The 24,380-nt window shown below is 44.6% G+C and overlaps 1 protein-coding gene across 12 annotated transcripts in view; it reads right to left on the bottom strand.

Moving 5' to 3' along the window:
- Positions 1-24,380, bottom strand: part of LOC144936916 (chromodomain-helicase-DNA-binding protein 9-like) — a 164,391-nt gene that overhangs the window by 100,396 nt on the left and 39,615 nt on the right. For 9 of the 12 annotated variants that reach the window (XM_078864153.1, XM_078864152.1, XM_078864142.1 and 6 more), the window contains 2 exons: positions 8,139-8,321; positions 4,135-4,397 (listed from right to left, as the gene is read on the bottom strand). In XM_078864153.1, coding sequence (XP_078720279.1) covers positions 4,135-4,397; positions 8,139-8,198 — 323 coding nt within the window. In that variant the 5' untranslated portion in view covers positions 8,199-8,321. The remainder of the gene's footprint in view (positions 1-4,134; positions 4,398-8,138; positions 8,322-24,380) is intronic. The other 3 variants (XM_078864151.1, XM_078864146.1, XM_078864147.1) reach the window with 2 other exon arrangements.

Below are 24,380 nucleotides of genomic sequence, written 5' to 3'. Positions count from 1 at the left end.
CAAATTCCAATTTGGATTTGCAGAATACCTGCGTAAGGTATTTTGTTTCTGGCTAAATAAGTCAAAGGTGCTATTCGGTGCATCCATAAAGAAAAGACTCCCACGAGAGTGTGGAAGCATGTCTTAAGAAAAGTACATGAACAACACACTCCCCGTGCTGGGTTGTGTAACCTACACACGAAACGCCGCTACACCAGGTGTGCCACAATGCACGCCATGAAGCGTGCAAAGGCCGGAGCATGAATCCAGCATCATGCGGCACATTATGGGGTATACTGCACGACTGTATAGTACAGCACAGGCTTGGGACATTTTTTTGTTTAATGAAAACAAAGATGTACTGCACTGTACACCAGCGGGCATTTAGATGTCACTCCTGCAGCCAAACCTTATGTGATTTGAATTGCACTACTGTACTGGGCTGTGTTATGGGGCCATACGAAACTCTCTTCTCTTTATCTGCATCTTCGTTTATGTATCAATAGCCAAGCGCTAATTACCAAATGGAATTCCACTCTATAAAAGCGATTACATTTTTTTACGGTACATGTTTGTTCAGTACAAAATTTGACAGAAGCGTGTACGTATGTATGTTGAACTTCTTTCGCACCGTACGTAGCCAACCGTGCCAATCTGAGGTGCGGGGGGGTAGGGACAACAAACTGGACACAAAACACAGCTCTAAAGAGTTTTCAATCTAGAATGACTTTTTAATCTAGAAGCAAAAGTTGGTGGTGTCTCTAGGTGCTTTGTCAATGTCTCAGAGGTACTAATCAGAACTTGCCAACAACCACTGCATTCCCACTCGAGTGTCAGGACCACCCCCACATAGCGGTAGTCTAAATTGGCGATGGTGCTAGGGGTGGGGGTATGGTGCTGCTGACGTCACCGTAGCCTTGGCTATGGATGTTTGGTACGGACTGGGAGTAATGCCACGACTGAGACGTGGCTTTTTGCAGGTGAGGAGGCACTGCCGACCCTAAATGCGTTTTGTGCTTTTCTTCCAGGTATGGGGTTAGTTTAAAAACATTCCATGGGAATGTGTTACTTTTACCAATGGCTCGAGGCTGCCAATGAATATGAGCGATGACCATCATTCATTTGAGAAAGGAAACAATGACCCCCTTCGCCACCCCGTATTATATTCCTGTCATGTTTTTCTGTCATGTTTTGGGATGGTAAACTTTGAAACTTTCCCGCTTTGGAGATTGGCCCCTGGAAGATGATAGCATAAAACTACTTCTGAGATCAGAATTATATTCAGAATCTTTAATTTTAGATTGGAGCAATCTGATGAGATGTGAAGCTCTTTTTTCACAGATGTCCCAGCAGGTCCCTCTCAACGGCATCTGCAATCGAGGTGTAGCACTTTGTCAAATGCTCTGGATGGTCATTAGCGATGGAAATATGCCAACTTAAGTAAACACCAAATTAAACATTGCGTTTTTGTGAAGTCATCGGTGACCAGGTTGAGGCGATCAACTCGCTATATTTGAGAACTCGGTTTAGTTATGAAGTGGTTGAAACCTGGACAATAACTCAACAGTGACAGGCTCCGAAGCCACCCAGCCACTGCAATACACTACCTTAATCTAAGACAACCCAAATTCAAAAAGGCTCACGGATATGAATGTGATAAAACCGTGTGGACCCTGCCACTCTCACCTGCTCCTGCCACTCTCTATAACACGTGGTTACAATTCGCATTGTCCGTGGCACTCAAGTTGGGCCCCTTGCTGGCCTGACTGTTGTGAGACCGTGCCAATCACGCAAACTCCGGTCGCCGTCGCAGTGGCTTTTGGTTAACCATCGAACAAAGAAGGTCACTGCACTGTGCACTTTCAGATACGTTTCTGGAGCCGTCTGGAACGTTCTTCCTTCCGATATTAGAAAGCCACCGGAGCTATGCACTTTTAAATCTAGATTGAAAACGAATTTCTTTATAACTGCTTTTTGTGTTTAGTTTGTTGTCCATCCGCTGCACGTCCGATTAGCACGACTGGCTACATACGGTGCGAAAAAAGTTGAACAAACATACATGCAAGTTGAAAGCGAGAGGCGGTTTCCATGCAGTGTCTGATCCGTGAGTAGATCGCACACAAATCCATCGCAGATAAATCAAGCCCTGATTACAGGACTCTAGTCTTTTCTAACTTGAAGCTCTTTTTTTTCTGGAACAATTAAACCAGTTGATATCAGTTTAAATACTTTGAGCTATGTAGACATGTGCTTACGATTTAACAGAAAAGGCCTAGTTTAGTATACTGACCTGTGGGTGAGAATGCCGAACTTATGTGAAACCCCAGGAAGCCTATGTAGCTTCCACAAATAAAGTTAATCACTGCCACAGTGCAGCACGAGTTAACGCCACTGTACTGCAGGTATCATTGGTGTTGTAAAGACCTTCATAGTACCTGTTTTAAAGTCACTGACCACCATCAGCATGTGTTTCTTTCCACACTTTCAAAAATGTAATGCTTTTAAATTAATATTTCTAAAAACTGAATCTTCATGCTGTATGCTGAATTATTTTGAACAAAATCCCTGCTGTGATTACGGAATTCAGCAATGCATTTGAAAATATTGGAATAAAAAAATGTTGTATTCAAACACGGAAACGACAAGGCAAGTGTTTTAAGTGGCAATTCCAAGGCTGGCACTTGAGCTGAGGAGGAAGAGACAGAGGTCATTAAAGACTTAAGACTTTGTCTTTCCTTTGGCTGCATGTGGAGAATGAAACTGGGCGAAGACACGCCTTACACCGGGCAGTACCGCTTTCCAATTCAAAGAACCACGAGGTCACACGAAAAAGGCACAGCAACCTACACACAGCTGTTCCACTCCTTCCTTCTCATCGTCAAGGGTGTAGCAGGCGCCAATTCATTGCACAGGCTCTCGGCACCAAGGTCTAAAAGACTACTGACACTTGGGTGTGAAAATGTGAAGAACTTGCAGCTAAAGCAGCATTCATTCTAATATGAAATATAACAGCCATACAGCAGAAGGTAAATTGTAATATTCATAATTTGGGGAAACGATTGGCCGATTTCTTAAGAGTACATTCTCATGAACATTTTAAACGGCTTTAAAAGAGAGACCCACTGAAAGAGGGGGCCCCTGGTTAGTTTGATCAAAGATGCCTGGCTATTTTCCAGTGTGAAAACTTGCCACCATCCCTTAGGGTCAATAATCTTTCGAGGGCCCACTGTACTGGCCTGCTGCACGAATACACGGGTAGCACTTGCCATGCAAAAATTGGTTAGATCGCGTAAATACAAATTTGTCGTTAAACCTTCCACCGCCCGACACAGCCAATTAAAAAGGGTTGTTACGTAAACAAAACGTCCCAATTATTTGCTAGTTCAGCACACCGGTGTGTTGGAGAGTAAAACCCACAATATTTACAATTCGGGTACGACGTTTCGCCGGTAATTAAAACCAGCCTCATCAGGCGACAGCCAGAATTTGCCAATGCCGCTGCAAAAGCTTGCCATGCCTCTGCTGGCAGGGAAACGCAATGGCTGCTGAACTCGCTGGACACTTGCTTAGCATTGTTCTACAGCCTCATTACGGTAACACTCGTAAATCCCCTTTACTTATGCAGGAGGGCCTCACCGGATCCCAAGACTCTCTCTCGGGCACCACCTGCCTTCTCTATAGCGTTACATGATCAGCGGTTTTGTGACCATAATTGTACATACAGGGACTCCCTGCCTTATAAACGAGTTAGGTTCCAGAGGTCTGTTGGTAAGTCGATTTGTTCGTAAGTCCAGGACTACTGTCGATTCTAGCCGTGTTGTATGACATGTACACTAAACACGGGGAATGGCTTTAAAAGTTGTACAATCTCCTGCAGATGCCACTGGTTCTTCACGTTCTGCAGATGAGAATGCGACCACCTCCATCTATTGCGCGGCGGTTGAACTTACGACTCTTGGTCCGAACAGGCAACTGGACATATGGACAGGTTTGTTGGATTCTCTGAAAGTTCGTAAGTACAGGAGTGCTAGTACGTTGAACTTCTTTTCCCGCCGTACGTAGCCAACCTTGCTAATTGGACGTGCATTGCTCTCGGTTCACAAACAAGGCCCCCCCACCCCCCACCCCGGTCGCGATCCACATCACTCGACTCACCCGGATTTCTTGCTGCTCTTGAGCTTCGTGGACGCCGGCGAGTGGCCCTTGCCCTTGCCATCCTTGTCCTTGGGCTTGGAAGACTTCTTCTTCGCCCTCTTCTTGACGGTGCCATCGCCGCCCCTGGTGCCGCCTCCAGTCGGAGTGGACGTGGGCGCCGATGGCCCCACCACGCGGGGGATGTTCTGCTCTCCCCGCGCCCTGGCACGCGCAACTGCCTCCGCTACGATGCGGTTCGCCTTCTCCTGCTTGCGCTCCTGCTCCTGCGTGTGCCGTTAATCAAAGGGGGGGGGGGGTTGTTTTTGCGGGGAGCGGAGAGGGGGGAGATGGGGAGCAGACGGAACGCGCATCAGCGGAGCCGTCTGCCTTTTCTTGCTCGTGTCCGCGCGAGTGGTGCGATGTGTGTGAGGGGGTCTGGGGGTTCAAGAGGGGGAGAAGAGGTGGTTTTATGGCATGCAGCGAGAATAAGAGGGCAAAAAGAAGATGCACTGAGGGTCAAATTTAAGTGGTGTTTATAGAATCTGCGTTGGCAGTGGTGTACAAGTAAAACAAAATGTAGATTGCTAGGCAAAGCGGTAACTAAATCTTGTTATATCTGATGCTGCATGCTCAAATAAGCCTTAAGTAAAGGTCGTTTACATTGAAGAATCTCAGGCAGTGGTAAAAATGTGGAAAAACTTGCTGAGAATATTAAAGACAATGTGGCTAATGACTATTGTAATTAAACGTGACTATCCACAGGACAACCACTGTTCACCTCTACCCATTAGGGATAAGATGAACATATCGAAGGGGCGATGAAATCCATTTGATTGAACAATAGTTCTTTATGAAGTGAACACAGATACAGCTATGTAAATCAAGCAGTAAAAATTAAACTGCTGTAAGAATGATAGAGACGTCAATGGCGACTGATCTTGATCACTATGATAGTGGTGGCAATGATGACATTTAGACACGCATTAACTTGATTTATTATTATTCAAGTTAATGTGTTTATCTACTAAGGCAAGAGTGAGGTGGTACTTTATTCTATTGGTAGCCCTGGGTAAAAAAATAGCTTTTCCATTGAAGGGAAAAGACCCTCCAACAAAAAACGACGACAATTATCACACGATATTCAGAAAAAAAGTTTTGCTGGGTGGATTCCTGTCAATCTGGCGCACAAGCACGCATGTGCAGTAGTGACGTCACCGCGCACATCTGCTTGATGTGGTCACCCGCAGGTTGAGGCAGGTGGGGGGGGGATACTTGACGTCAAGCATCCCCCCCCCACCAACCACCCGGAGGGGGATATAGCGAGGCAAGGGCGAGAGACAGAGGGAGGTGATTGAGAGAGTTTGAGGAGGGAGGAAGACAGGGGAGGAACAGATAGGAGCGGGGCGGGGAGAGAGTGAAAGGGTGTGAAATGGAGAGGAAAGAGAGAGAGCAAATGGCAAGAGGAGAGCGAGGGAAAGCAACAAGCAGTGGGAGAGAGGATGAGGGAGAGGCAAGAGAGATTGAGACAGGGAGAGATGGGAAATAGGAGAGCGAGAAACAGGGACAGAGATATGGGGAGGGAAGTAGGTGCGACACAGTGTGGAGGGAGGAGAGGACTATAGAGGGAATGAGAGGTAAAAGAGGGGAGAGAGGAATTTATAAACAGCTAGAAACGGAGACAAAGTGAAAAATCGAGATAAATTGGGATACACAGTACAAAGAAGGCAAGAGAAAGGCGAAGAGAGAGAGACAGGGCTCTATAAAACATTACAAGTTTTTTTGGCTGGCTGGATGGGCGGAATGGATGGACGGTCACGTTCTAAAGGATGTGCAGTTTCTACAATATAAAAAAAACAAACAATGATTTAACCAAGGCACTACTGTTTCTAATCAAATGCACCCAGAACATAAATCAAACCACACTACGCGATTATACCACAGGTGCAAGCATGCATGCATGTACACGTATGCAAACGCATGGCACATTCACGTGCTGCAGATACACGCAAGCCCTGCACTACATTATGCAAATACAGACACACAAGAGCCCTGCAACATTTCAGGGCCAGCACCTGGAACCCGTCTGACGGGGCAGAAATTCCCGCCCTACACGGAAGGGGTTACCCAGCAGAGAACACTGCACACTGCAAAAGGCAGGCCCACTGCGGAGGCTACCATGTGTGTTTGCTCACTGCGCACGTGTGCGAGTGGGGAGCGGTAGTGTGGCAGTTTAACACGTAGGCTTTCGAGACCAATATCATCCATAATAAGAGTTTTTTTGGGTTAGATCGCGTAAATAACGACACGTTTATATATTTATGCGATATAACCCAAAAAAAACCTCTTATGGTAGTGTGGCAGTTTGCGCGCTGCACTCCAAGCCCGCGGACCCGAGTTCGGATACCGCTCACGGGACAACACCTGGGAAGATTATCTGAACCAGTCCTGGGCCTCCCCCTAGGTCGACTTAGCCCTAAATGAGTACCTGGTGCGTTATGTAAAAATATCAGCACTGGGGAGACAAAGGGGGCCGGGTATGGTGCTGGCCACTCACCCACCTTGTGTGCCATGCCGGCCTTCATAGGTGCTCGCTAAAAGCACTTGCCCCAACAGTTTATTAAGGCTATATGGGGGATCTTTGTCTTTGCTGTGCGTGCGACTCCGTTCACCACACAGACAGAATTCCAGCCATGACGGTCAAGGTCTTCTGTATTCAATACCCAGTGTTTACCGAGAACAGTGAAAAAAGCATGCCGATGTTTAACTAAAACTTAAAGAGACCCCATTGAGAGCAGGTTTGCAGGCATATGCTCAAACGCCTTTTCATTAACACTGCCTAATAACATAAAAATATGGCTGCACAGTCCTGCAGTTAACAGTGCTCAAATCACAATTGGAAGGTTGTGAATTAAAATCCCTACCAGGTGTCGGCTCAGCATGTCAATCCTTCAGGCTGCATAACATTATTACCACTTTTATAAAGTTTACAGTGCTCCGCTTATGGATCAGGTAATTCCCACCATAGTAATATGGAATTCCAATTTTACTTGGGTGGGTGCTGACAGACATAAGTACCCGCACCATTGCTAGTGAGAGCAGGGAGAGGCTGTGACTTGATAATAGCCAAAATCTATAGCAGCCTGAACGTTTTAGGTGACGGCCACTTCTTTACAGCAGTTCTCCCTGAACTGCTCGAAACAAATTCGAGACTCTTCGGGGAAGAGTGGCTCCCAAGCTTAATTGGTGCTCGCCAATCATAACATTCATTTGATACCTGAAACCGATGCAAGAGCTAAATTTAAGTTAAGACTTCTATGGTTGGTGGTTGGGTTCTGCCCAATATTTGGTTAAGAGCCATGCATGCTTACGGTTATATTTATATTTAGGGCCTTGGGCAGAATTAGGGTTAGCTCCTAGGTTAGGTTGTGGAAAAAGATTTTAAACCTTAGCAAGTGTTTACTCATAAAAGGAAGATGCAATCCAAAAAACAGATACAGACCTATCAAGCGTGTCCCAGGCTGCCTGACACAACTTTGAAGCTTCGCTAATGAGAAAACAAAAGACTTTAAAGTTACGGAAAAGAACGTCGATATCGCAATCAAGTGACATCACTGACGCCACAATAACGTCGCTACCGTCCTATGACAGAAATCCCCACGGTGATTTTAAAACACGCACACTAGGCAAGTACAGGTAGTCCTCAACTTACGATGGGGTCGTCGTAACGCATGGAGATGCGTTACCCTTCCATCAAAGTGTCCAGCCAAAGCCCACTTACTACTTTTCATTTCAGTTACTATTTAGTTAGGCTTTTAACCTGCAAATTTTAACCATCCTTATTCAGTTTTTTCTCAATGTCAATACAAATGAGCAACTCCCCACGCTTATTTGCGCACATTTTAGCATTCAACCCATACATACTCCCTAAGAGCCATTTTTTTTTTCTGGAGCCACATCTTCCTCTAAATGGAAGGTCACAGCGACGTAGAGGGGAGAAAATGCGCACGCGCGAGCGGTGGACTGACCTGCGTCAGGAGGCGGTCGTCGGGACGGCGGTCCCGCGCGGCTCGGTCCTCGGTCCTCATGTCCGCGTCACGAGACTGGGCATCGTGCGCGCCGGGACCCGCGAGCTTCGTCTGCAGCGAGCCTGGCGGAGCGGTGCAGCCCGGCGCCGACAGGGGTCTCGGCGCGGCTGAAGGCAGCGACTGCTGCCGGGGGCAAAGCACAAGTGGACGTCAGTGACATTCGTCAAAAAATAGAGATCCGGTGGCATGGCTCCGCGGGTTTTAGCTGCGCAAGATGAATTCGGAGACGGCGAAATTGCCGTCCGGTTATTCAAGCGGCGATTTTTGGTCGTGTTAGAGAGATACAGCACTCAGGTGTTGTTGGGTTTGGATGTGGCTTACAGGTACCTGGGATGAAAAAATGTTTCAAGTGTTGCAATTGTCTTAGCATGGTCACCAATAACTGTACGATAATAAAGCATGATAATGTTGGTTTCTCACTTGACAATCATTTGAATTGGATTGCCATGCAATGAACAATCGTTTGCAAGGTACAAAAAGGGCTGTATCTAGGGTTGCGAAAGAAGCCAATGAAGTGACTGCAGAAGTAATTTTCAGTGGGCGTTTGCTAGAAAATGATCCTGAACACGATTACGATATAGTTATTGGTAAAATTATATTAAAACAAAATTTAAAAACCAGTGTTATGGGCCCATTGGGCCACACCCTGCTAATGAGACTCAGTGAAGTTCAAACTGGCTTAGGGTTTGGCTTGTTTAAACTTAAACTACTAGAATACATTGACCCAGAAGGCCCATATGTTTGAAGCATCAATGGAATTTATTTTCTGAAATGAATGTGTCAGATATAATATACTGTCCATATTATCACTGAACATCTTCACACTGAGAGAAAAGTTGCATAAATTGGAAGTGAACAACTACAGAATAACTGCTTTGCTTGGTGTGAAATCAAAGAGCCTCTACTACCCAGTCCAGGTGAAATGTCTTTTGCTATGATTTTAACGAGGATATCTATGCCCTAAAGAATTGGGTACAGCTGCAATGCACTGCATTTGTGCAGTTATTAATGACTTGATGTGCATGAGAGCCTTTTTCTGTCATGGTAATCAGAAGTTTGAACCCAGGTGAGGGTGACATGGGCCAGTGGTAGCACGATCGCCGCTTCCCGCTAAAGTTCACGGTTCAAATCCAGAGGCAGCCCAGATGAATACCGTGGGTGTATTAACCGCAAGTATACGCGCCGTGTGCTTCACAAGGGGATGTTAAAGGCCTCATGCCGTCATTCGCAAGAGTAGGCCATTACGTGCCAGCGTTACGGTCCACAATTTTCCAAATTTGAAAAATCACCCGCAGATTATTCAATTGGGATTAGACATCATAGCAAACATCACCACGTACTGTAAAAACTTGGCAGGACCCTCCTGGAAAAGCTTCATGGGACTTGGTGAGGCTTTTCTGAGTAAACAAGCATAATAAAAGGCCCTCAGATGTGCTGGTCACCAATGACCTCGGTTCCTCTATTGCATGTGCAGGTGAACCAAGGAGCTGTAAAACTGTTAACAGTCCTGCTAGTGAAAAGGGACCCCCCCCCCCCCCCCATGTAAATATCTGGACCTTGCTCCTGGGTAGACGGCCGCCTGGATGGTACACGGAAAATGATGTGTAACGTCCACTCCCATTGTTTCTACTTAAATCTGCATTTCCCATTCAACGCCACCAACGCCCACTCAAAGTCTCGAAAGTCACACAGCATGTGCCGGCCACCAAGTACAGAGAGGGCACCCACAGCGTTGGGTGGCGCCGACGCAATGAACTCAACACGAGCATTGGACGCGTCTCGTCACAGCTTGCTCAGGGCATAACCGCCGAGTTTCTACAGACGCCGGAAAGCCTAAAATAGCAGCGCTAACGCGCAAAACCCACGGAGATAAAATTGCATCAACAAAATAGAATCAGAGGAGCGTACGCGGCGGCACACTGCATTGTTCACAAGAACGTACCTCTCTCATCCCCACTGTATGACGCACAGCCAAACAGTGTCTCTCCCTCTCCCCACCGTCTGTCCACTTTCACTGCACCATTCCAACCGAGGCCAATTATAATCCCTACTGTCTAGCGCATTGTTGTTTTTACCTTGCAGGTTTTCGAGCAAGATACAGAGGAACGCATGGAGGGGGGGGGGGGTCCTGCGGTAGCCGAAGCTGCACGCCTTTTCAAATTTGCTCGAGCCCAGAGGACTTGTGGTTGTGGATGCTAACACGCGTGCAGGACTGCCACACCCAGGGAATTTACAGATGCCATGCGTACAGTTTACCCTCGCCGACTGCTAGGCCTTCACAAATGCAAGGCACACTCAAGAGAGAGATCCTATACAAAGGTTTTTTTTCTCCATAAACACACGGAGAAAAGAAAAAATATGCGCGCACACACACAAGACAGGCAGGAGCTTGAAAATATTACTGTTTAAAAACAATTTGGCTGCAGATTACAAAAAACGACTCAACGAGCAACCATTAAATATTAACAAGCTGCTAACGACGTGTACAGTACTGAAAAGAAACGACGTGGAAGTCACAAAAGATCCATTTTGTTATTAATATAATCAACACTAGTACAGTACTGTAGTGTGTTCCTTTCTCATCCCATACAAACACAAAAGAAACACGTGTATAATAACCTTACCTTTGCCTTCCTCTCAAATAGGCAAAATGGAGCCAAGTAATTCCCATGAAACTCAAATTCTGCTTCGATTTACATGCTTGTGTAAACTACACGTGGAAGTCGTCGTCGTCGTCTGCGGCAGGAATTATCGCAGTCGAACCCCAGAGGGAGTGGAGGCGGTGAAGCCGGCACGACGAACGGCGGCCGTCCGACATGGGGCATTTCCCAGTTTATTACGATGTCAATAAAACGCGCCGCTTTCTGGATAATGCAGCCAGATTTTATATTCAGATGGTGAAGTCAGCGGATAACCAATACAACCTCTCTCTCCGCTGAATCGATACAAGTCACCGAGTCGCAGCGAGACCGGCGTAGGAGGATGATGATGGCCTCACTGCTACGAACATCGCAAACGAGGCTCCTCAAATCTCCTGCTACTGCAACGGCCAAGGGCACGTCAACAATACGCACATGCAAATTAATGGGGGGGTTTTAGGATCGCACAACAAACTGCATTTTTTGTTACGTATACATAATTGTTTATGTAAAATAGGCGGCTGCAAAAAATGGCCCATTCCCTCGTGTAACCTAGGGCGCATTGCGGGATCTGCACGATGATTCGTGCTTATCCCGATTCAAATAAACGTCGATAACTCAACAAAACCTCTCATACTTAATCGGAACATGCATTGCGAAGACACTCAGTTTTGTTTGTAGTTAGTTCATCCGTGCAGTCCACAAGCACAGTGAAACTAACGCTTCCTTCCTGCATTCAGAGGACAACCGTACTGGCCATAGCTCACAGCAATAGGGGCATACCTCCCGGCCAGCAAGTAGCCTTTCACCCCAACTCCCACGGGGTGTTCTCAAATACACAGACCCAGAGTTTTCTGCCTGCCCTCCAGCACTCAGCCGAGCCTATAGCACGCGAGGACTCGGTTAAGAAGGGGTCATTGAACGTAAACGCAACTTATGGGACGGCGGTTTGGCAGCGGTGTAAAAGCAGAGGGGGGGGGGGGAACGAACGCCTCGGCACCACTGTAAAAAACTAAACTCTGCCTCAATTTGTGCGTGTGACAAATGATTTTCAAATTCACGTAATGCTGTTTGTGAATGGTTCTATGAGACTCTGGAGTCACTAATGAACCAACCTGTCAACGGTTTATCAGTGCCAACCTTATTACAGACCAATTCAGACCTTATTGGTCACCCCGTGCCCTTATAAATCTTAAAAGTTCATCCTACAAAGTCCCATCACAAGGGAGAAATACAAACAATAAGACAAAAAAATACATAAAAATATGCCCGGATTGAAAAGGTTGCACGCCATATGGACCTGAAAAAACTCAATTCCCCTGTACAAGAAAATGGGTAAACCTTATGGGTTGACAGGTATGTATGGATTCTACATGCACCACAACGGCAGTGAGAGTCGAATTGCAAAAGCAATAAGGACATTAACTGTGTAATTTAAACACATTTTGAATGGGTGCAAATTATTATTTGTTCTACAGCAAAGTGTAATGCGAGGTGAAGATTATTTTTCGGAAATAATTCCTAAGAAAATAAAGGCCATACATCTGAAATATTACCCCACGACATAGTTTCAGTTACAAGGTGGCATCAATAACGCTGGTGGTGAGGCGCTTTTAGCCAATGAATGCGGGAAGTTAAGGAATCGTTGTTCTGTATGTCCCAGTGGCCTTCAAGTTTATGGAGTCCATCATGACAAAGTAAAGCCCAAGTGTTACAGTCACCATATCACAATGCTTTGTGATTTAAGAGTTGCACAAGTCCCTCCAAAAGGCAGGTTCAACGCCATGCATACACAACCATCAAATCCCCAACACACCCCCTCAGGAAGCCAGACACACATTTACATATACAAGAGGTTCAAAATCATCCCAACCAAGTGAGGAATGGAGTCGGTGGGGGACCATCACCAGATGCTGCGGATGTGTGTTAATCACCGCATATGCATCTCGGTGGCGAGATGTTAACCTCTCCTGGTGTGCAGGAGGTCGTGGGTTCGATCTCGATTCTGCCCGCCTGTATTTGTGTTCTCCCCGTGGTCACATGGATTTTTCTCCGGGTCCTCCCGTTTTTCCCTCCAAATTTAGAAATGTGTGTTTGGAGTATTTGGCTGCTTAGCATTTCCACGTGATAAGCCACTTCCTTGAGCTATCATTTGAGGCCAGGGTGCTTCTGTAAAAAAGCTACATTGCTCAGTGGGCCTTACAATGAGGGAAAAAAGTATTTGATCCCTTGCTGATTTTGCCCGTTTGCCCACTGACAAATAAATGATCAGTCTATAATTTTAATGGTAGGTTTATTTGAACAGTGAGAGACAGAATAACAACAACAAAAATCCAGAAAAACGCATGTCAAAAATGTTATAAATTGATTTGCATTTTAATGAGGGAATTCAGTATTTGACCCCCTCTCAAACAGAAAGATGTCTGGCTCCCAGGTGTCTTTTATACAGGTAAAGAGCTGAGATTAGGAGCACTCTTAAAGGGAGTGCTCCTAATCTCAGCTTGTTACCTGTGTAAAAGACACCTGTTCACAGAAGCAATCAATCAATCAGATTACAAACTCTCCACCGTGGCCAAGACCAAAGAGCTCTCCAAGGATGTCAGGGACATGATTGTAGACCTACACAAGGCTGGAATGGGCTACAAGACCATCACCAAGCAGCTTGGTGAGAAGGTGACAACAGTTAGTGCGATTATTCGCAAATGAAAGAAACACAAAAGAACTGTCAATCTCCCTCAGCCTGGGGCTCCATGCAAGATCTCACCTCGTGGAGTTGCAATGATCATGCGAACGGTGAGGAATCAGCCCAGAACTACACGGGAGGATCTTGTCAATGATCTCAAGGCAGCTGGGACCATAGTCACCAAGAAAACAGTTGGCAACACACTACGCCGTGAAGGACTGAAATCCTGCAGCGCCCGCAAGGTTCCCCTGCTCAAGAAAGCACATATACATGCCCGTCTGAAGTTTGCCAATGAACATCTGAATGATTCAGAGGACAACTGGGTGAAAGTGTTGTGGTCAGATGAGACCAAAATGGAGCTCTTGGGCATCAACTCAACTCGCCGTGTTTGGAGGAGGAGGAATGCTGCCTATGACCCCAAAAACACCATTCCCACCGTCAAACATGGAGGTGGAAACATTATGCTTTGGGGGTGTTTTTCTGTTAAGGGGACAGGACAACTTCACCGCATGAAAGGGACGATGGACGGGGCCATGTACCGTCAAATCTTGGGTGAGAACCTCCTTCCCTCAGCCAGGGCATTGAAAATGGGTCGTGGATGGGTATTCCAGCATGACAATGACTCAAAAACACGGCCAAGGCAACAAAGGAGTGGCTCAAGAAGAAGCACATTAAGGTCCTGGAGTGGCCTAGCCAGTCTCCAGACCTTCATCCCATAGAAAATCTGTGGATGGAGCTGAAGGTTCGAGTTGCCAAACGTCAGCCTCGAAACCTTAATGACTTAAAGAAGATCTGCAAAGAGGAGTGGGACAAAATGCCTCCTGAGATGTGTGCAAACCTGGTGGCCAACTACAAGAAATGTCTGACCTCTGTGATTGCCAACAAGGGTTTTACCACCAAGTACTAAGTCATGTTTTGCAGAGGGGTCAAATACTTATTTCCATCATTAAAAAGCAAATCAATTCATAACATTTTTGACATGCGTTTTCCTGGATTTTTTTGGTGTTATTCTGTCTCTCACTGTTCAAATAAACCTACCATTAAAATTATAGACTGATCATTTCTTTGTCAGTGGGCAAACGTACAAATTCAGCAGGGGATCAAATACTTTTTTCCCTCACTGTATTTGGTAAAATAACAATAGTTTTCGTTTAGAGTGATTGTACGAAGGTGGAGATATGAGGAAAGATCCTGGCTTTTCCACCAATGGCCCAACAAAATAAAGTAACAAAGAGTATAAACTAAACAATGTAACTTTTAATTTCAATAGGGAAGGCCCACTGAACTATAATAGCTCTTTTTTAGAAGCGACCTGGTCATAAATGATAGCTCAACAAAGTGGGTTATAACGTGTTAATTTATAGCAGCAGCCCAATACTCGAAACGAGTGATGTTGATTGTAAATGTGGAGGGAAAGCCGGAGTACACGGAGAAAAATACACATGACCACGAGGAGAGAGAACATGCAAACTCCAAATATACAGGCGTTAGGGTTGAAATCGAACCCTTGATCCTGCATAACAGGCGAGGTAGTTAACATTTCACCACAAAAAAGAACATCAGCTGCTCACAGAACTTGCCCGTCTGAAAAGCCTTTGTAACAACAATGCTCCATAAGTTACATTGTTTTCCACACACGGGATGTGTAGCTTGCTAAGCAATTCAGTATCCCTCTGCGCAACCAAGCATTGAAGCAGATTCCTTTGATGGATCTGAGGGAACGGTAGTTTCCACATGCTAGGAAAGAGATCGATCTCTTGAAAAGGGATATCTCTGTTGAATTCCTACAAAGTGGTATCTATTTTATCAACCCTGCAAAAACAATGGGCTGATTCAACTCACAAACGGCATTTAAAGCGTGAGTCAAGCACTTTCATGGCAAGTTGGACCTCAGGATATATCTGTAAATGATGCATTCAGTTCTTCTAACATTTCCTTTGAAATCTCAAATATTCTTTGACTAATGAATATTTCTGTTTACAATTTCCAAATGGCCTAAATTGTATGCAGACAACAGCCACTTTCAGTTCACACTTCCCAAGTACAACGCTCCATCAACAAACAGTTCATTGGTCCTACCGCACCACGAGCAAAACCCAGTCATTAGTATTCATCATTTGACTTCCACACCTTTGCTAAAAATGTTATCCAAATATCAAGCGTGGCTGTCTCAGGTGCAGCTAACACGGCTATTTGAATAACTGTGTTAATGACTGAGCCTAGCAATTTTCAATTGCCTCACCGGTGTACGTACACCTGGCCAAGAACATTGCAAGAGACCTGTCTTTCCTGCTCTGCAAATAAAGGGGTCACATTATTCATCTGCTGCCAGTGAGATGCGTGACAAACGTATACGTATTAGATGCCCGGGACAAATATGCCCAGGCTCTCAATATCTGCAATAGATGACCCAAACAATACATAGCTTTTGTGTTGTACTCGCATCAATACACCTTGGCTGTGTATTAAAAGCCTGTCCAACATGAGTCTGAAGCTTTGTTAAGCCGTGGTGCAGAATTAATGAGAAAACATTTTAAAGCATCCATAAGAGTTTTTTTTGGGTTAGATCGCGTAAATATATAATTGTGTCGTTAAAACCAGCCACCACCCGACACAGCCAACTAGGAAGGGTTGTCACGTAAACAGAACGTGGCCAATTCGTCACTAGTACAGCACGCCGGTGTGTTGGAGAGCCAAGCCGCAACATTTACAATTTAAAGCAAGACGCACGACTTTAAGGAGTAAGGTCATATTGCCCTATATAGTGCCCTACAATGGCATCAGAGCCATGCTTGGATTCTTTCACCTCCAGTCAAAATGTTTTGTGTTAAGTTTGTTGTCCTTCCCCCCGCACCTCCAATTAGCACAGTTGGCAACGTACGGCGTGAAAGAAGTTCAACATACATAAGTACACAATTAGTGCGGTAGCCCGATGAGACCGGTTGGCTGTCACAAAACGAGGTGGATGCTGGGAGCTGCTCCATGTTGTCTACGTAGCCGGGGAATATAGAGGGAAACCCATAATGGCGGCAAACCAACCTGTAGCTGTAAGCTGATAGGTGAAACTGACTGTTTTATTTACAGGTTTCTGATGACGCACCACTGTGAAACGATATAGTTTTGATGGCATGATAAAACAGCATGAATTGGGTTTCATCTTGCCTTCAGTGTAATATTTTCTACGACGGCTAACATAAAATGCAGCAAAGCGTCATATTCAAGTATTTGCGTAAAGAGTCAATCAAGTATGTGGCCAAATGAGCACCAACAATCTACGCGTAAAGTGGCGGTGCAAAAAAACCCAATAATTTGGCTTGCTAATGCACTACCTACATGTGTACACCATCTAAAATGCATTATTAATTCACTGCAAATAGTGACTTATTATTATATAATCATGGGTGAAAACGATTTGCCCAGCGCAGTGGTGCTCATCCTTTTTGGTATGGTGGCTACCAATCAAGGCCACTGGTCCCTGCACCCGTCCCCTGCAGCCCACCCCCCTGGCCCAGGTTACTAAGGACAGACTACACAAAGAGATCACATGCCCACGCCTGTAGTCGACACGGTGTTACTAAAGCATTTGCTTCGCGTTGTGTATTAGTGATGTGTCATCACAACGTTGGACCTATGTTCCCTGCCACATTCAACATTTCTTCTGCACGGAATTCCATCTGCAGCCTGCGTCCCTCTGAAAGGTTTTCAGGTTGAGAACCGCTCGGCTTTCAGAATGACTGGTAGCTACCAAGGGGGCGACCTTCAAGGGTTCCATGGATGGATTTCACCTTTGTTAAATAATGCCATGGGGCTCCATTAAAGAATGAAGGCTTGCTATAAAGAGGATGCTGCAGAACCTGCAACATCATTTACGAGAAGTGGACATTGTGCTTGTAATGTGGCACATTAAAAAATTACCTGCAATTCAATAATGTATTTTCTTAGCGCAATATACACAATCATGGCTGGAGTCTACTCAGCACATCACCTTTCTGGAATATGTGAAATGAGCACCACTTTGTAGAAAGTCAACATTTGGTTGTCTTATGGAGAAGACTGCCACAGGAATGTGGAATTTTCGCAAACAAACCCAGGGCCGTTAAAATGCTGCCCCCCTTTAATGAAAGACTGACCAAGTAGGACATCCATGTGAATTTAAAGCTGCGAGGGTTTTCTCCTTGACCAAATTTCTGTGGAACGTAAAAACAATCAAATACCTCATTACATTTCCCTGCTAAGCTGTGTTGTAGTACTAATCACGCGAGGATCGCCCACAGTGCCCAATTAGAGGCTCGCGTGAACAGCTATGAAGGTGGTTTGAGCCCAGGATTCGGTGTTGGAGCCTCATGCAGACGAGACAGCAGCTGGTGCCAGGGTAATGGGCTATAGGATTGGCGGATCGGTGCATGATGTGTGAACATAACACACATCTTTGTCTACAAAGCAATCTGTGACAAGGTGAACCAACGTTCATGTTGTTCAAAGGGTTGTAAGAAATGACGATGCCCCAACATTACCTTACCGTATATTATTTTGTTATCAGGTAGTGGTGTTAATTATGGCAGTCGGTGAGTTTTGCCTAAAGGGTAGCAGCCCCCTTGTGTTCGTAGTGCTTGCCACTGAGCCAGATTACAGGAGCCAATTTTGGCAGCCAACTGATTTTATTTAATCTTGACCAACGGTGCTGACTTCATTGTGACATTCACATAAGAAAGTAGTAATGTGTTGATAGCGCAGCTCAAATACAAGTTGTAAAATGTGTAGTTACAATCTGAATTAACTGTAATAAGACAGGCCTGGATTGTAAAACACATAATTAATCTCAGTGGACTCTAACCAGTTGACATGAAGTATATTAAAGCAATGAAATATGGCAATGTCCCCAATTAGACATTAATTGTGGCCAACTTAAATAAAACCACTTTATTCCTTTTTTCATTCGGTACTACTAAGAACTCCTTGCAGAATAGACTTTTGAACAGCGCATAATAGTGAAGGACTGTTACTTTAATACAGCAGTGTAAAGACGCTCACTTATGGTACTGGCTTTTCAGGATGGGTTCTTAAAACCCAGAAAGTGAACTATGTAATAAGGCCAAAAAGTTAACAAACCCTTTTACTGAATTTACCACGGTGCATGAAATGTTTACTAGTTCAACCACAGCATCCAGTCAAGGAGTAAGCAAACTATTTTTTTTAATTGTCTGAAAAATTAATTGGTTTGCTTACTTTTCTAAATGAATCTAGCCCCGGTAGATCTGTGCAGGATACACGTTAACGTCATTACCGCTCGGGTTGAAAAACCAGCAGCACCAAGGGTCAAGTACACCACCATAGCGGACATTGTATTTTAATGGGCTTCACCTGAGTTTAAATAAACATTGGAATGAATGGAAAGAAAACAAAGACATGTTCAGCTTACCACATTTGGCCCAGAAGCCAAAAGAGTTTATAGTAGATTCTGCAGCTTCATCATATTTTTTTAACGGCATGATGCCGAACAAATCTTAAAACTAAGTTTTAAGATTAATACCTAAAACTGTATTTAAGGGCTTGGAATTTTTCCTCACTTGATGCAGTAATTTTAGCTGTGACGGTCCCACCTGATGACGGAGACTTGTGTTGCCTCCGAAACGTCGTGATTTATTATTTTATTTCTATTATTACTTCTATTATTTTTATTTTTTACCTACGTGACTTTACCGAAAAAGCCTAAGAGTATGAATCCTTGCAGTCACGAAAGCTTCAAATCTAGAATTACCTAAAACTGCTTTGATGACCCAGGAAAGCCATACTATGTCTAAGACACTATGTCACAAGTCTGCTGAATTTGGATTATTTGGTCAATTTCATAACAAGCATTTTACTTATGGGACACAAACAAGCGGAAAATCCACTCACACAAGCACGTAGCACGTATAAACACGTGTATATAGTTCAAAAGCCCACTTGCTGTACTGGCATCCACTGGCCTACCTTTCAGCCCTTCAGCTGGGTGTCTACAATCCACGAATGTCATAAAATACCATTCGTGCTGTAGATGTCAGAACGGATGAGAAAATACAGCAAGGACGTTGTTGTGCATTCCCCACAACACTGCGGGATGAGAGATGCTGAATTTGTTTCCCGTTATAAATTCAATAACCTCGCTCCGCCTGTTGACAACCAGTCGGCCCTTGAACATGAACGGACTGGTGGGGTGCAAATGACTGCACTGTAACGCATGCTCTGGGGTGAGCTGATGACTATGGGAATGCGACTGCTTGCATCCTCCACAGGGAGAATACGTCCATGTGTATGAAAACGTCACGGTGGCAGATGGGGAAAAAAAGGCGAGAAAGGAGTCATCAGTGACGTGACAAGACGCTTCGAGTGCAGCATGGTGAAATACGGCTGTGATGTCAGACTTTAAATAAAATATTTAAAAATACTTTTTTAAACACGCTTTAATGAAATGTACTGTCCGAGCTGCCCCTCCCCCTGCACCCATCGCCCCTCCCCTCCTTCCACACCCCCCGCCCCTGGGCGTGGCTCCCCGAGGCTTGCCGTGACGTAAGGGACCACGTGGTGATTTACAGGCAACGTCGGTTGAGCGTGGACAATTAGAGCCGTTAAAAATATTGTTTAAAAATATATATTTTTTATTTTAATGATATAATATCGTGTTGTCATCAGTATGACATAGCTATACGAAGTTTGCAGTCGATACGACATTGGGAATACGGTTGAAATTGAGTTACAAGATTTTTGGATACAACACATACAGTAAGTTAAATAGAAGCGTGTAAAAAGTTTTAAAATATGTTTTGGATTTTTCATGATAGAATATCGTGTTGTCATCAGTATGACATACCTATACGAAGTTTGCAGTCGATAACACATTGGGAAGTGTGTACAAATTGAGTTACAACATTTGTTTTGGAGGATACAATAGACGAAGTGAGTTAAATAAAAGCGTGTAAAAAAGCTGCGTGAATTTAATCTCTCAGTTACAGGGCAAATGAACAATTGATGATAAGAGGCCAAAATCCCCAAAACAAAATCAGGTTTAGAAATACATATATTTTAATAGCTCACTGTGTGAATGGAAAGAAACAGAAATGTATGCAGATACTGACTTGCTTGTAGCCAGACAACCAGTGATGAAAATGTACGCAGGCGAGGTGTATTAGCCATTCCACTAAAATATTCAGTCAGAAGTTTTTTGCAAGAACACGTGGGAGACACAAGATAAATGTCAAGCAGTCGCGAACTTAATGAGCACAGAATTCAAGGGTACTCATCACACAAATATAAAACTGGAAGTTACACTACACAAAAACATTGACTGAATGTTAGAAGAGCAAATTTTTATTGTAAAAAGTTTCAAGCTTGTTTAGTGATTCACCAGACTTTCAAGTCATGATTAAGCATGCCATTACAGCACTCTAGTAATATCACCTTCATCAATTTAATAGGTTTTAACATCAATTGTACTTGATGTCACAAAAGCGTGCCGAACGCATGACCAGAACGTTCACGTTTTTTATTCAAAAACCTATGAAGATTCAAACGCGTGTTTGACGACCCCCGACACACGACTTGGCTACAAACATGACAGGAGTAAACCCTCTTGAAGCCAGACATAGGGAAGCCAGAAAACTTACCTGAAAAAAAAGTTTCTATGAAATATAAAATATTTAAAAATACATTTTTTAAACACGCTTTAATGAAATGTACTGTCCGAGCTGCCCCTCCCCCTGCACCCTTCCCCCATTTCCCCTCCCCTCCTTCCACATCCCCCGCCCCCTCGGCGTGGCTCCCCGTGGCTTGCCGTAACGTAAGGGACCACGTGGTGATTTACAGCCAAAGTGAGTTGAGCGTCGACAATTAGAGCCGTAAAAATGATTGTTTAAAAGTTTTAAAATATTTCTTTTTACATTTTCAATGATAGAATATAGTATTGTCATCAGTATGACATACCTATACCAAGTTTGCAGTCGATACGACATTGGGAATACGGTTGAAATTGATTTACAATATTTTAGGATATGACAACACACAGAGTAAGTTAAATAAAAGCGTGTAAAATATAAAAAAATATGTTTTTGATTTTTTTTATGATAGAATATAGTATTGTCATCAGTATGACATAGGTATTTCAAGTTAGCAGTCGATAGCACATTGGGAAGTGATATATAAAGTACATGTAATTTAATGTAAATAATCTAAGTATGTTTAATCATCACCAGATGACATGGCAGACTGATATCATTGGTAAACCAGCTCCCTATAATGCTTCTGTTAACCACGTGCTCTGCTAGTGCTGTATTTTCTTGCCGTTTTAAAAAAAAAATAACGGCTGTACTTTTCAAAATTATTCATCTGTGCCGTACAATCTTGATTTGAAGCTTTCGTGACTGCAGGAATCCATACTCTTTGGTTCTTTCGGTAAAGTCACGTAGGTAGAAAATAAAATAAATCACGACGTTTCGGGCGCAACACAAGCGTCCGCCATCAGATGGGAAAGCATGGCCTGCTGCTGATGCAGACTGTCTGTGCAGTACAGTCGCAATGATTGAATTTTAATTAATATTTGTTTATGGTACTTTAAAAACCTGGTTTTCATAGGTGGTCACCGACACGCTCCGGCTGAGATGCATGTAAACTCGATCTCTGTACTGGGCACTCAGAAACTCGTGTTAAATGTTATGTAAATGCATACATATGCACAGGGGGAGGTATCCGAGCCACGTGATCCCTCCAACGCCATTTCATCAGTGACAAGACTATTTAAGCCACCGTGGAGGGGACACGTAATAAAAATAATGCACACATCAGCAAATAACAAAATACTCCAATCTTACCAACATTATTGACAACTCGTGATGGTCAACGCAATCCAAATAACCAACCCAACCGATTTTTCTTTAAACTATGCTCACCCCTCCTTATGCTCTGCTCCTGCAACAATAATTTTTAAAGGGATGGTGGGAGGGATGCGGAGTATGTCGGTGACCACCTAACGCAATTACTAAAACCCATTTTATTTATACGACGGTCACCGACAAATGAACCTGTATCAGTCAAGACGAAGGCAGGAAAAATGCTTATCCACCCCCTTCTCAGTTACGTATGTATGTTGAACTTCTTTCGCACCGTACGTAGCCAGCCATGCTAATCGGAGGTGCGGGGAAGGACAAACTAAACACAAAAGGCAGTTTAAGAAATTAGTTTTCTTACTATATTTAAAAGTGCATAGCTTCAGTGGCTTCCTAATATTGCAAGAGCATTCCATACGGCTGCAGAAGTACACCTGAAAGTGCACGATGCAGTCACCGTCTTTGTTCGATGGTTAACCAAAAGCTACTGTGAGGATGACCGGAGTTTATGTGATGGTTTATGTTCCTTGACAAGATCAGCAAGGTATTGTGGTTCATTTGTGGCAAGAACTTTGTGTGTAATGAGTAAGACCGGATAATGTATTCGTTTATCAACCGGAAGCCAATGCAGCTCAGTGAGCACTGGACAGACATGGTCGGATCTTGCCAAATAATTGTATACACAATGCAGCTTGCTAACGTTTTTGCCAGATGTCCGTAGAGTAGTGACTTGCAATGATCGGGCCTTTTTGATAGTAGGCTACACACCACTTTGTTGGCTATGTCACGACTCAATAGTGGCCGAATGTGTCGTAGAGAGCACTGGGCACTATTGAGGGGCTGCCGCTGAAAGGACTGCCCTCCTGCGACACCAATGTGTCCACCAAGTGATAATGGATAGTCAACAAGTGGGACGCATTGCACACCGCTGCCCTGCCGCTATCTTTCAGCGGAATACCAGCGCTGCTGGCCCAGGGCACTGCCATTGCTTGGATTAGAGTGTTACGCCTTCTCCTACGTGTCCGGCCCGTTTCCTTAGAGGCCTCCAAGAGACCACCCTCTGCTTTGACGCCAGCTCTCCCATTTTTTTTGGGGTATATAAAAAAGCTGTTCAGACTTCTTCCAGGCCTTAGGCCTCTCCACATGGAAGGCCAAGGCCCTCACCGGGTCCAATTCGTGAAGGCTGGCCTCTGCCACTGAGTGGAAGGGAGGCAATCCACCAAGAACCTGCCCATGTGTCGGATGCCACATGGGATAGGGTTCAACGCTCCCTCCCACACCACTTGCAGAAACCTTGCCAATGCAAGTTGCACACTCGTCACGTAAATGGGCATGTCGAATTCAGGAGATTCTGAATTTTCGTGTCAGTGCTAAATGGGCAAAACAAGACCTCTCAATTTCCATGCCGTCAGCCGCAATGCCCAAAAACTCACACCTCTGGGCTTAGCAAGTTTGGCCTCAGGGGGAGCTGCCAAGTCTCGCCTTCGAGCAATTACAAGACTGAAAACCATAACCCCCTTGACCAATTGGAAGCCATCAACACCCTGTGGGCCTCTTCCCTGCCAATCTACTCCAGCACTTTGGGAATTAAAGGGAATGGAGGGAATAATTATACCGACACGATGGGGTGTTGTCACCTGCTGCTACTGAAACCTTCAGGCAAAAAGCCTCAGTATGATGTTTTCCTAGGCGTCAAACTAATCTACTTCACGTGTTCTGAACCTCTGAACTACCTGGATGAGTCCACTCTCGGGGGGGACTGGGGTCCAATCTTCTGCGGCTCAGCCAGGTTGTCCAACCATGCAAATTAACAGGAGATTAACTCCTGCAAGAGTATGTCAGACATTCGTCTCCAATATGACTTCTTCCTTGAAGAAACCCAGTGGGACCCCCGTTTACCAGAGGACAGCAGTGACCACCTAAGGTCTTTTCTGACCGGTCGAAACAGAGGGACGAACTGGCACATCTTGCCTGTGATGGGGTCCCAATTATCATCACTGTA

This window comes from Lampetra fluviatilis, chromosome 17, assembly GCF_964198595.1.
Source record: "Lampetra fluviatilis chromosome 17, kcLamFluv1.1, whole genome shotgun sequence".
Classification (NCBI taxonomy): domain Eukaryota; kingdom Metazoa; phylum Chordata; class Hyperoartia; order Petromyzontiformes; family Petromyzontidae; genus Lampetra; species Lampetra fluviatilis.
Note: the sequence above shows the minus strand (reverse complement) of the source record. Positions and strands in the feature narration are given on the sequence as shown.